Source organism: Scophthalmus maximus, chromosome 1 (assembly GCF_022379125.1).
Source record: "Scophthalmus maximus strain ysfricsl-2021 chromosome 1, ASM2237912v1, whole genome shotgun sequence".
Classification (NCBI taxonomy): Eukaryota; Metazoa; Chordata; class Actinopteri; order Pleuronectiformes; family Scophthalmidae; genus Scophthalmus; species Scophthalmus maximus.
This window is the reverse complement of record NC_061515.1, coordinates 3,983,830-3,998,065: the sequence shown is the minus strand read 5'-3', so window position 1 is coordinate 3,998,065 and position 14,236 is coordinate 3,983,830. Positions and strand designations below refer to the sequence as shown.

Below are 14,236 nucleotides of genomic sequence, written 5' to 3'. Positions count from 1 at the left end.
CTCGCAACTTACAGGACTTCAAGGGTCTGCTCCATCTCCTTCAGAGATCTTGAGGAGTCCGTGCATCGACGCGTCAGAGCTGTTTTGGCGGCAAAATGGTAACGTACAAAATATTAGGCAGGTGGTCATGATGTTTTGGGTGATCGGTGTATATCGCAACTGCGCAATATATGCTACAGTCACTCGATTGCTTATATTAGACTGTTGGCAAGTTGGTACCAAAATATCTTGTAGTAACCCAATTGCTAATGATTTAAATAATAACATTTCCAAAGTTTAAATGATTCCACATTTAGGAATAGCTGGTATAACGTAGTAACACAATTCATAAATCTAAAGGAAGTAATGAAAACAAATTATTATTAAAAGATAAACAGGAAAATTGCTCATGTTGCAGGTGGAAACAGAGTCACAGTCAACCAAAGATTATCCAGAGGTCTCGGAGAGGGCAGTGTGCCATGGCAGCAGGGAACTGTGGATTATTAATAAGCAAGTGTACACGGTCCCCTGGATTTGTTTGGTGAGTCTAGCACGCAAGACCTCCGGTAGCTCTTAGAAAAAAAAAAAGACTTCCAGAGAGCAGAGTGCTGGCGGACAATATTGTGACAAGGGAATTCAGAGAAAGGCAGGCTGAGGTTCATTCCGGACTTTTTTTTCTAGTTGAGAGGGCATACTGTATGTGTGGTGGCAGATACTGGTATGAAATATTTAATACTTGGACATTTAAGTTACTGTGACTTTCTAAATGTAAGTGATGGGACTGGCTCCAACACAGACACTGAGGATTATACTAGCTTTCCTTGTGTGTGTGTGTGTGTGTGTGTGTGTGTGTGTGTGTGTGTGTGTGTGTGTGTGTGTGTGTGTGTGTGTGTGTGTGTGTGTGTGTGTGTGTGTGTGTGTGTGTGTGTGTGTGTGTGTGTGTGTGTGTGTGTGTGTGTGTGTGTGTGTGTGTGTGTGTGTGTGTGTGTAAAGATTTATCCTCCGTTCAAAGATAAGCCTTCACAAAATAATAGCTTTGTGTGATTAAGGAAGCCGACGTGGATAATTAATTCCACCAATTTCATCGAACCCGCTTCCCTTTGTCGTCTCTCTATCGTGATTAATGTGACCTTATCCCACATGCCACAGCTGCTTTTGCATTTTAACACCCTCAATAACTCTTGAGGATAATTGTCCACCTTTCGCCTCCTATACTCTGTCGCCCTCATCTGGATCGCTGATTATTTCTTGCAGCCAGTCTGATGTCCCCAGTTATAATAGTGGCCCCAATTATAAAAAGAACAAACATTTCGTTTTAGCTGCCGGATCAAATTAGTTTTGACAAATACACAGTCGGGTTCAGTCCAGCTCTATGTCCTTTGGTGTGCAATGATTGAGATAAGTGAAGCTATTCAGTACATTTCAGACCGGATATACAGGATGACTTCCATTCATTAGGGTGAATGAGAAAGTCTTGAATTCAGGCCAAATATGTAATTTATATATGGTGAATAAAGTGAGCCAAGCACTGAGTAATCGTCTGGCACGACTGCCGTTGGTAAAAATGTTTGCTCCGGAATTTCTGTTGGGACGTTTACCTTGAATTTTCAATTAGGAACAAAAGGAACTGTCTCTTGAATGCTGCGGCGGATGAATAATTCATTCTATTAACACAGAAGTCACTGCTGAGAATTTGTAGAAGACATTTGTAGCCACTCGTATAACATTTTCTTTGTTCCGTCTGGCGGAGACCAGACGAGAAGTATTCCCCCTTCGCAGCTTCAGGCAGCCGTCTCTCCGTCACTGGTTCGTTTCACGTCCTCCAGTGATCGTTCAGCAATAATGCAAACTCCCCGGAGGTGAAGTATCGGAGCCAAGTGAGTCTGAAGGAATGCATTTCATAAATATAAAAGAATATAGAGGCAAAGGGAGAGAAAAAAAACCTTTTCCAAACCAGGAGAAAAAAGTTAAATAATTCAAAAGCACAGAAACTAAATAGGCATTGAATCAAAGAAACTAAAGCTCAGTAATAGTTTGCGGGCCAGAGCATTTGTTCAACTTCCGATGTTCACATTTGCACAAATCTGTTCAAAGTGATGGCTGAAACAAAGCTACGTGGCAGTATAGTCCACACAGATACATGCCATCTTTGCAAAAATATGCCACGGAGTCTAAATATTTACAGTAACTCGTCCGCCCTCTCTGGCTGAATGCGTCAGAATCAGCATTTAGCCATGAGGTGGCAGTAGAGACCCACTGGGGATGTTGAAGGAACCACAGGAAACATCCGTTTCAGGATCGAAGCAGATAACTTTGCGCTGGTCATTAGTGGAGAGAGCATCAAGTCCTGTCCTTCAATATTATTTTGAGTTGTTCATATGGTTACTTGAGTAATTCATTTAACTGGGGTTCATGAGACTAGATTATTGGCAGGGAATTGTTTTGTTGTTGCTGTTGTTCGTCTTGTTGAACGAGTGCAATGTGAGGCTTCTACTAGCTCCCTACTAACTGTACAGACATGAGTGGTATGATATTTAGCCATCTGACTGTCTGACCCCTTTTAGAAACTGAGGGAGTATATTCCGGAATACTGTATGTCTTGATTTAAATACATCATCTGCATACTTCTTTGGTCCCTGTCACAAAAGGTTTCAAGTTGAGTTAGATGGATGCTATTACTTTAAACTCAATATTGTTGTTTATCAATGATAATTGTAATACGAGCAGACATAATGTAGTAATGAGTGAGCTTCTGATAGGTGAATAGAGCCAGGCTACCCCCCCCCCCCCCCCCCCCCCCCCCCCCCCCCCCATTTCTAGTCTAATAGTAATCTAATAATCTTATGTTTGGCACAGAAATCGGAGTGGTATTAATTTAACTCTTTGCCAGGAAGGAAAGATGCATTTTTCCTATAATGTCAATCTTCCTTCTTTAAATGAGGAATACCCACTGGCAGGGACATTTATCTAATTCACAAGGAAGCAAACAAACGAATAAAGTTTCCGTACCAGGATTCAGTGGACCTGGTTCACAGATTCAGAAGCCCAACCTGTAACAAACAATAATAACTGAATAATCTCCAGCGGAGGGATATCACAGCCGACATTACCATTCCCATTACGAGAAATCAATACCCACTCAGGATTACTGCTGCTTGACACCTCTGGTGGCCGAAATCGTACAGGCAGTGATAACAAACTGTCGGCACCCACCTGTGAATTGTATGATATACCTCTTGACCCCCCCCCCCCCCCCCCCCCGGGACACTTCATTTAGCCCCTCCACTGACGTGGCGCCGCAGACACGGAGAGGGGATCGATGCAGAGGTGACAATGAACTGTCGCACGTGGTGAGTTATGTGTACACTGATCTTTTAAAGACAATCAACACGCTGGACATCGAGAGACCTTGGAGCCCCTGGAACCACGAGAATCCACCGCAGTCAGGTAGTCCTAGTTTCTCGCCACAGATCCGTCCTCGGTCCGAAAAGTAGCCCCCAAAACCCCCTGAGCGTTGCTTCCTTACAGGCTGTTTTTCCCTGCAGACAGCAGCCGCTCCCATTGCTCAACCAGCCTCCAGGGACGGTTCTATAGACAGTGGTTATGAACAGCTGCATCGCCCCCCACTGCGCTGAAATCAGAGTCATTTTTCATCCCCTGCCTTCTATTTTCACTCGATCCCATGTGCAGCTTCCCAGGGAATAACAATCACACTAATCTGGACTGGTGTTGAGCGACTTGCCCCCGAAACCTCGGCCAGCTTGTCTATCGTCCCTGTGCCGAAAACAGCAGATGGAGGGAGTAGCGAACGGTTGAGTCGTGAAACTGTACACCTCAATTGTCTTTGTTCCACGGCGGATATCCTGCAGACGGACACGCGTGCACGCACACAGTGGTGGACGTTTTCTCACCAAGACTCCCTCAAACCCTCTATCTGTAGTGTTACAGGTGTTTATCTTCAGGGAGGAGAATTGCTGCAACGCCGGCGGCGGGCGGCGGCGGGCGTCGCGATAGCCCCCTGAGACCTCACCCACCTGTTTCTACATTGCAGTGCTGTAATCTGAACTGAGCTGCGTGAGCCTTTCATTTCCTCTCCTCGTCGATGAGGCGCAAGAAGTGGCGCGGATGCTGGCAGACAGACAGACAGAGAGAGAGACAGAGACCCGGAGAGACCAGACAGGTATTCGGGGAGAATAGGGACAGATGGTTTCCCTGTAACATATAGTGTTCACATGCCAGTAAACTGCAGTACACCGCTAAAGTGCAAAAATAAAAAGCGGTGCAAATTGGCTTCATGATTTCAAGTCGTGCTGTGAGCATCTCGGAGCCACCAGATGGGATGAAACATCATCGCAATATTGCCCAATAAAACATTTAAGTGACCGAGTTCTTTTATGTTTTAATGACATTTCTATCCCCCTCCATCACTATAACAGTCCCTATAATCGGGTAACATTTAGCCTGAAGGACTCGACAAGAACTTCAGACTGATCTGATTGTGCTTTATGGGATTATCATTTTCTATTTTTTAATCTCTTATCTTGGGAGCTGAGTCACAGGAAACCTTCACGCTCTCAGTGGTATTTGTATCACTCACTGTGGGAACATATTGGTCCTGGTACTTGCAGTGGGTGTGTACAGTATTTGTTTTTGTATGTACAGTACAGTACAATTGATCTGTGTGATCATGCAGAGGAAAGCAGGTGTTCAATGTTTAGACTTCACACAACATGTCTACACCATGCGTATTACGTAATGCAGGCGCAAGCACATTGTGTTACTTCACTGTGTGCGCTTATTAGGGCTGCAACTAACAGTTGTTTTCAAAATCAATTCATCTGTCGATTATTTTTCTCGATTAATCGATTATGGTCCATAAAATTGTGAATAAATGTCCATCCTGTTTCCAAAACCTCAACATGATGTTTTGTTTTGTCCACACACCAAAGATATTTAGTTTACTGTCACAGAGGAGCAAAGAAACCAGAAAATATTCACATTTAAGTTCTGAAATCAGAGAATTTTTTCTCATTAAAGAAACAACTTGAACCGATTAATCGATTATCAAAATAGTTGGCGATTACTTTCGTAATCGATTACTAATCGATTAACTGTTGCATTGTATTGTCAGAAACTCTTATGAAGCATCAGTGTATATACAGTGATGATTAATTCATTATGTATAATGAACATGGGTGATGTTAATAAGGTAATGGAGTCACTACCTGCTTTAATATTTAATAATCTAAGATTGTTAGATATTAATGCATTTCGCTCTTTGCTTAAAGGTACATTAAAGTATGTGGTGTGTTATGAAACGTGTTTTAAGTGAAATGTTAAAGAAGATATATGATGTTACAGGATGATTTTGTGCCAGAAACCTTTTTGTATGTTTGATTCGGTACGGGAAAAGAAGGGGAAAAGTAAGTGTCTTTTTGTGTGCGTGTGTGTGTGTGTGTGTGTGTGCCTGCGTGCGCGTGCGTGTGTGTGTGTGTGTGTGTGAGAGAGTTTGAGAATGTGTGTGCATGTGCATGTGCGTGTGAGGGTGTGTGTTTGAGAGTGAGTGTGCGCGCGCGCGCGTGTTTGAGAGAGTGTGTGTGCGCGCGTGGGTGCGTGCGCGTGTGTGTGAGAGTGTGAGAGAGAGACAGTGGGAGCTGTGTGATGCAGAGGCTCTGGAGGAAGCTCCTCAGTCCTGACCGTGCGCGCAGTGAGACCGGAGCGGGGCGCGGCGAGGTGCACGCTGCCTGCTGCTGCTGCTGCTGCACATCCTCCTCCCCTGCAAACTTCAGCCAACAACAACCCGAGGCTCACTTTACACTGTCTCTCTGTTTGTTGTTCTGATGGCAAACTGCATTCGGAGTTTCAATATGCAATATCAGAGATTGGATGCCGTGGCGAGGGCAAGCCAGTGTGACTGGATTACATCTGGATGAAAGGAAGTTTTTTGGAGGATTTATAGACACCCGAGTTGTTGCTCTCATTTCATTTGTGTATTTATTTTTCGAAAGCCCGGCGCACAGAGCTGCAGCCTCTCTTCTCTCTGATGGCGAACCACACCGTGGACAACATGACGGAGGTGAACGACTCGTCGGTGCGCGACAATCACACCCTGGGCGCCTGGAGCGACTACACCGCCGAGTACAAGGTGGTCAGTGTGTTCCTGGTGTCCCTCATATGCGGCGTGGGCATCGTGGGCAACGTCATGGTCATCCTGGTGGTGCTCACCACCAAGCACATGCGCACGCCCACGAACTGCTACCTGGTGAGCCTGGCCGTGGCCGACCTGATAGTGCTGACGGCCGCCGGGCTGCCCAACATCACCGACGCGCTGTACGGCCAGTGGCTGTTCGGCTACGCGGGCTGCCTGGGCATCACCTACCTGCAGTACCTGGGCATCAACGCGTCCTCCTGCTCCATCACCGCGTTCACCGTGGAGCGCTACATCGCCATCTGCCACCCCATCAAGGCGCAGTTCCTGTGCACGCTGTCCAGGGCGAAGAGGATCATCCTGCTGGTGTGGGCGCTCACGTCCGTCTACTGCGTAATGTGGCTCTTTCTGTCCGACACCAAAGAGTTGGTGTACGACAACGCGGTGCTGCTCAGCTGCGCCTACAGGGTGTCCAGGAGCCTCTACCTGCCCATCTACTTCACCGACTTCGCGGTTTTCTACGTGCTGCCCCTCATGCTGGCCACGGTCCTGTACGGGCTGATCGCGCGGATACTGTTCCTGAACCCGCTGCCGTCGGACCCCAAGGACGGCACCAAGAAGTGGAGGAAGCAGACGAGCCAGGGAGGGAGGATGATCCGCGGCGGCTCCTCCAGCAGCACCACGGCGGCCTCCCGCAGACAGGTGGGCCACCGCTTTGTGTTGTTCCCCACAGCAGTTCGATGCGTACGCGTGTGCGTAAAGGGGAGACGCAGCTCCAGCTGTTCCCTCAGGTCACTCGTAAAGTCCAAATGTCCAATCAGAAACAGGCCTGAGTGGTGTAATTTGGCTCCACTGCTTGTCACTTTGCACATCACCTCATCCATGCACTGTCAAAACGAGAGAGAGGGGTAATTATCTACAAGATTATGGGTCAGTTTCAATAAAAATATTGATTTCACAGAACAAGGCCCATTTTGTTGACATGCTATATTTCCCCAGCTTGTAATCTCACAGGCCACAATGCTTGAATTAAAAAAAACAACGTCCTTCAAACACTAATACCTTTCTACATACTGGGTTTCAGTAAAGCCAACAGAAAAGAAAGTGACTTACTGAGTTGGCACATTCAGACGAAGGTAACACAATGCAGGAACAACCATGAAGCAGTGGTGTTACACCAGACGATGTAATGTTTGATGTGGTGTATGGACGCAAACATACTGTATAGTGTATATGAACTTTGTTCTCACTCACCAAGAAATGTGCAGCTTGTTCTCTTTTTTGACTCGGTGGAACACCAAATTGCTGAAGGCTCTCACACATTCATATCGAGCTCAGCAAAGTGCAAAATCACAAAATTCAAAAGCATCTTTTCAGAACTCTGGTGCAAAAAAAAAAAAAAGTATAGTTCAGCTCACAGTGAATAAGTGTCAAAGACAACAGGACCCTTCGAGGCCAAATCTTGTTCATAGTGATGGAACTCCTTCCATTTATCTCGTTTGCCTTTTCATGCATGTATGACCGTGTTTGGGAAACATTTTAATATTAGATAAAAGACACCCCGCCCTTTTCACACATTCAGAATGTCCAATGGAAGATCATTTAATCCTTTCTGACTTTGTTTAAAACAACAGACGGGCCGTGACAGACACGTACGGGTAGATAGCAGAGTCAGAAGTTTATTTATCAGATCAAGGGAAGCAGCTTTCCTGGAATGACAGGGGGTGTGGTACCCCGAGGGAGCGCCGTCCTCCTATTGGACGGTCTCAATCAGTTAACCCCAACCCAAATAGGCTTTTGGTTTTTTTCCTGTTTTATTTATTTTTTTAAATCTCTGAGTAACACAACCACGCGTATTTCTGGTGCTCTTGCATTCACCGCTCACTGTGCTGGAAAGGAACAAGCCATACCATGTACCACATGTACGTTAGTGAATTACCCAAAGGTCAGGAAATAATGAGGACTGGGTGTTTTCCTGCCGGCGACTCTCGCAGGGACCCCCATCCAATCCGATTACACTGCACCTGCCTGCAGCTGAAGCGTCACAACGCGACTGTGAACGGGATTTAATTACACACGAGTATCACATCAGGACTATCGCCCGGCGAATTGTATTAACGTATCCAGGTTTTGATGAATGGCACATACAGATTTGATCAATCCTCCACATTGGAAATTACTCAACATCCTCCGAATCAAGAATGACTAACTTGCTGGTTTTAAAGTTGCGTCACCAAGGAACACAATATACACAAATATCTGCTCTATCAAAGTAATAATTAATACCCTTGTATTAGACTTCTGCTGCTTTCTTCACATTCGGATCCTTTTCGAGAAACGTCTCACCAGGGCCGAGTCTGTTTCATTGACCCCAGTCATATTAGGAGTGTCCCTGGTGTCGCCGCTCTAAATCTCTTGTTAATCCGTCATCCTTGTTTTGTCTAAAATCAATTAAGGGGACAATGGAGGGCAGTAACACTGCAGATAATTTATTTGGCCATTTCTTTTTTTTACAACATGAACTGACATTTGTGCGTCTGAGGATCAGTGAGGTTTTTTGTTTTTTTTTAAGGACACAACCTTCGATCAGTACTCAGCAGGAAAACGGTAGCAGCTGTGAAGACGAGCAGTGGGATGCGTTCAAGATTTTTCTCAACTCCGATTTTTATCCGTCAATCAAATCTAAAGAGGGAAATGAAATGAAACAAAAAGAAAAAAGGAGAATTTTTAGACCGGTCGGTGAAAATGATTTCCGTTTGTCGAGGCAGAACATTTCTCTCGAGACTCTGTCATGCAAAAATGAGATGTTCAAGACCAACGGACTAATGAGTTGTGCGTTTGAATAAAGTCTGGCCATAGACTTTTTTCTGTGTTGTGTTTTTTTTAACTTTTGCTGACATAGCTTTGGAAGCATGACAACATATTCATGACAGACATTGTTGGATTGAGAATTAAAATGATTAGATCTCCAAAGGTTAATTCATGGTGTGTTGGTTGTTTTGTGCTCTGAAAAGTTTCCAGGTTTGTGGATCTTGAATGCATCTCTCTGTGAGGATCCAGGTGTAACTCCTTTTTCTTCTGATGACTGATTGTATGAGGTTTCCTTCTCAAGGAGAACTCGGTGACACTCTGACACTCTCAAAATCAAATCAGCAGGACCCTGTAATAAATCACCAGAAAGTCATTGACACATCAATCTACTTTATCGTGTGCCGCCCTTCTCTTCTGAAATAACTTTGGGGCGCTAACAAATGTACTGAACTCTTTTCTTCTTCAAACTGAATATTCAGTGTAGGACGGATTTCCTCTTCTGAATCTGGAACCATGGGTTACAACCAACGAAACTCGACCCAAATTCCCGTCACTCCATCAATAATTGAGCAGCCGCGTGGCTGAGCCACGTTAATCTGATCCAGCTTAGTCATGTTGATTCAAGTCAAGTGTTTGGGTGGAGATGCAGCTGTGTTCACAGACGAGACACGCTGTCATCTGGTCGGGTGGAGAGAAGCTCGGTGAAAAGGCTTTATTTTCATGGTGGGACACAATTCATTGCGATTCATGCGCCTGTCGTATTGAGTTCAGTCCTGTAGTCGATTTGCTGATACCAATGGGCAACATGTTCGAATACTGCAGGTCCTACAAATGGACCCGGGGCATCATGTATACGGTGTGCTTGGTGTTCGAGTGGCTTTGGGTAGTGAGAACACCGCTGCCAGGCAACGGCCATATGGTCGCAACTATTAACATAACTGTTAACTGTGTCTAGAGGCCACGGAGGCGGACAAGTCGGCATACGTCGTTTCTTCCCAACATTCCTAAATCCCAGGTTGTGCACCTCACTTGAAAGGAGCCTTCATATGGACTCTCCTCTTGAACATGGCACACATGACCCCAACTTAAGGCAGCGCGAGACAGGAACACGACTTAAGTGCAACAAGTGTGTCCATCTACAGTGCATCCAGAGAAACTCAAGTTATTTTGGTAAGGCCTACAGTATCTCACACTTTTAAAGAAAGTGCAAAACAAACAAACCTGGACCTGCCTGAGCCCCTCCAGAATGTAATCTGTTCTTCCTTGGGGACACCCCTCCACAGAATGTAATGGAAATCGATTTTGTAGTTTCCGGGTAATCCTGCTAAGTAACAAACAGAATGGCAATGAAAACATAACCTCCTTGGCGGAGCGAGGTAATAATTTAATGCTGCTCATGGTGCGTGCAATGTAGTTTTCCACACAACAGTTTAGGGCGCAATGAAAGGTGGTGGTTACATTGCTGAGAAATTGGAGGTGCGGAGCCTGTCAGCTGCAAGTGTTTTATCTAACAGCTGCTACTCCCTTCAATATCAAAAATCCAAATGTGACTGCCTTGTTTTTGCATGGACGCAGTATACATGCTGGTTCACTGTCACAATATGTGCTGCAAAAAAATCCTATAGGCCGTGTGTGAGAAACTTGAAATTCAATCCTCCAGTTTTTGTGATTTTTGATTTTGTTGTTCCAATTTTTTAACTCACGACTGAACTTCATCAGGTGACCAAGATGCTGGCGGTGGTGGTGATCCTCTTCGCCCTGTTGTGGATGCCCTACCGCACCTTGGTGGTGGTAAACTCCTTCCTGGACAAGGCCTACCTGGACACCTGGTTCTTGCTCTTCTGTCGCCTCTGCATCTACTTCAACAGTGCCATTAACCCGGTCATCTACAACGCCATGTCCCAGAAGTTCCGCGCCGCTTTCAAGAAGCTGTGCCACTGCGGCCCCCAGCGCATGGAGAAACCCGCCTCCTACAGCGTGGCGCTCACCTACAGCGTCATCAAGGAGACGTCCAATGGGGAAAGTCCCGACCACTTCACGAGAGAAATGGACGAGCCGAACACACCGACGAATCAGTATCCGCCCACCACCAAGAGGATGCCGTACGAGGCGCCTCCGCCGTCTGTAGCGGATGTCAAAGTGTGAACACACATGCTTCACCTATCAAAGGATATCCGAGCGTCTGACAGCTGCAGTATGGATTCAGTCACCCGGTGGATATTACCGTCGGTTGCAGTTTAATTTCTCTGAGGTGTTTTTCTCTCTGAAATGTTTCCTTTACTTGACAAGCCCATTTGCCAGATGCCAAATGGGTCGAGTTGAATGAGTTATCATGGGCTGTCCAAAGTACTGTTTGGTTCATCTGTAGAGAAGACAAAAGAGAGAGGAAAAAAGTCATTTTCATCTAATGTATCTGAAGAATAAAGAAACACCTTTCTCTTGTATAACCAGTAACATAAACTGTTACAGGAAAAACTAAGCATGAGAGCAGTTTGTCTTCACAGTTACTGTATCTTCGTTGCACCATTGGTTCGGAGTCAGACTGCCTCCCCATCTTTTCCTCTCAATGTCAATGTCAATATTTATCGCAACAGTAACGAAGTCGCTACGTCATCATTTGCTTTTGATCTTAAGATTCGCATCATCGGAGATTCCTCTGGTAAGACGCAGAAGAAAAAATCAACGGTTTGCCGCATCAGCTGCACGGGTTGTTTCCTCAGCGTAGTGCGCCACCCAATCAGGACGGACGTAGCCAAAGTATCTCCACACAACACATTTTACTACCTCGTTTATTCCCCGACAGGTCTTCACATTTTAGATAGCTGGAGAAGTTGAGCTTTCATTCTTCTGTACCAGCTCAAACAACCTTGCTACCTATTTTTTGGGAAGGGTACTGTCCGTCTGTCAAAGACGACGGCTATAGTGTTGAGCAGTAACGCAGCGCTTTACGGCAACATGTTGCCAGTGTTGCCCAGTATGTTTGCCAGTATTTTTACAGACAGGTCCGAGTGGTTTTTGATGGCGTCATTTTTTTTTTTTTACGACGACACTCATGAGACAAAATCTGTGATTTGTGGCACTACAATAAAATGATAAGAGCAGAGCTGCGTACCACGACACAAATACGTTCATTTCTACATTTAAACAAGGCAATTCAAAGTGCCTTTTACCCAACGTTGTAATACAAAGTGTAAAAGAAACATATTTAATTAAATTACGGGACTGTCCACCGGTCCGCATTGGTCGGCACAATCCTGCGACCTGACGTAATTACCTAGTGTCCGAAGGCGTTTTGGTTTTTGCTCATCTTGCCGTTGACTTCATTGTAAAGTGCACAACATAGAATTCCCTAGACAGGGACTAGGAGGTATAGTGCACGGGTGGGTGATTTCGGACACAGCCCTTGTGCACACTTCGCGTCTTATTAGCTGCTTTGCTGATGTTACCCAACCGGGTGAGGCTTTGTTCAGGAATCGGTTTGTGTTTACAGATGGAGGGCTGATTTGGACCCTGCAGCTCCACTGTGAGGACAGGACGTCCGTGCAGTCGTGGGCGCTGACGCAAAGCTGGCTGTCGATGGCGATTACGTGTCTATAGGCTGGCCGTTTCTTAAAAGCACATTGTCTTGTTCTTTCTTTATTTAATTTTTCTCTACACCTGTTGAAGAAATTAATACAGATGATGTATTGTGCGTGTGTGCTTGTGTGTGATGTAACTGATTGCCTTTTCTGTTAGGTTATTAGTAAAGAGAACCTCAAAAAACCTTTTGTGTAATTTGTTTTGAGTAAATGATGAAAAGGATATGAATTGAAAGTGAATTACCTGAAGCTGCATACGACAGGTGAGTGTTGGGTTTAGATGTGGTGACAAACATTGGAGATTATTGCCAGTGAATCAGTCCAATGTTTTGATCAGGTAAATTTCATTTCCGATCAGTGTTTATACTGTTTATATCGCCCAGCCCGGGGACATCGTTGTACCAGCAGTACCTGGTCTCTGCAGACCACTTGTAGCGAACAAATCCCCCCTTTGTTCGTGTTCCTCCCCGACAGAAGCCATGTAATCCAACTGAATCGAAATGCACAACACCGTGACATTTCAGTCTTGCTACTAGAAGGGAAAAGCGCAGACATGGAATTACGTGACCTTTCAAAAAGGTCCAGGCGAAGAGAGGGACGGCCGTCACAGACGTTCACATGAACCCGCTGTATTGATTTCTAAAAAAATCATCGAACTCTAATAATTAACAGTGATAGACAATTTAAAAAAAAAAAAGAAAAAATGATGTTGCTTAGGTCTGCGTAAAGACAACAGCTGTGGACTCTCTGAGGAGCCTGTGAAGGACAGTGACCAGTGTACAGTAATAACAATAATGAGGGAGTCGCGTGTAAGGGGGTCGTCACGGGGTCAAATAACTCTGGGGCCTGTAATTCACCGAGATTGGCTCAGACTGCGGAGTGCAGCACTTTTCCGTGATTTAGCTGCTCGGCAAAAAGCCACAGAGCAACGATGGAATGTGTAAATAGATCGCGACAAAGTGATCCGCACTTGAGCTGGTGCAATGGAGCGGTGCAAGTGTATGGCTCACCTTGTCTATTAAGAGAGAAAATGTCTTTAGCGGTTTCTTTAGCCCGGCACGTGGAAATTGAAGAGCACTCAGGCTGTGAATGCTGAGTGGACTCAGTGGAACGGGCCCGCGTTCGCACGGAACAGCGGGATCGTTGGTCCATGTTGTACAAGTCTGGAAGTGATCGTGCGGTGCAATGTGAAATTAACTCAATATTGTGTTTTCAAATGTGTGCCAGTGATTGCATTTTGAATATAATAGTAATATAATACATAATGCTCTCTGTTCTGCATGGCATGAGCACGAGCTTCTGTGACGTGGGCACAGAGATGAGGAAAAAGCTGATGATGTATTTCCGACTGAGGCGATCGATTTGTGCACATTTCTGTGTCAAGGTACATTCTTTTTTTTTTCTCTCTCTCTCTCTCTCTCTCTCCGGCTCTTGCTGTTTGATGGATTGCTTTGTATTTTGTATTTGTTTCTTTGTCTACAATAAATTCTCAATAATTGCAGAGCACTGTGGACGGCGTATTATTACGGCATCTCAGATGAGTTCTTTTTTTGCTCCCGACTCTCAACGCCTCCACCACCACCGATCTACTAACCAGCAGCCAGGGAAAGCTGCACTGATTTGGCAAAGAGTTAAAGATCCAAATGCATGACAAACTAGCCACTGAGCCGGACGGGAGATGGACGAGCGGATGAGGCATGAGACTCGGAGCCTCATCAGT

At 45.3% G+C, this 14,236-nt stretch overlaps 1 protein-coding gene across 1 annotated transcript; it reads left to right on the top strand.

Annotated features, from left to right (window-relative positions):
* The first annotated feature begins 5,637 nt into the window (after positions 1–5,637).
* On the top strand, positions 5,638–14,017 carry trhra (thyrotropin-releasing hormone receptor a). The gene is made up of 2 exons (XM_035637611.2): positions 5,638–6,829; positions 10,658–14,017. The coding sequence occupies exons 1-2, from the start codon at positions 6,023–6,025 to the stop codon at positions 11,081–11,083; spliced, it is 1,233 nt and encodes a 410-aa protein (XP_035493504.1). The 5' UTR covers positions 5,638–6,022; the 3' UTR covers positions 11,084–14,017.
* The last annotated feature ends 219 nt before the right edge of the window (positions 14,018–14,236 follow it).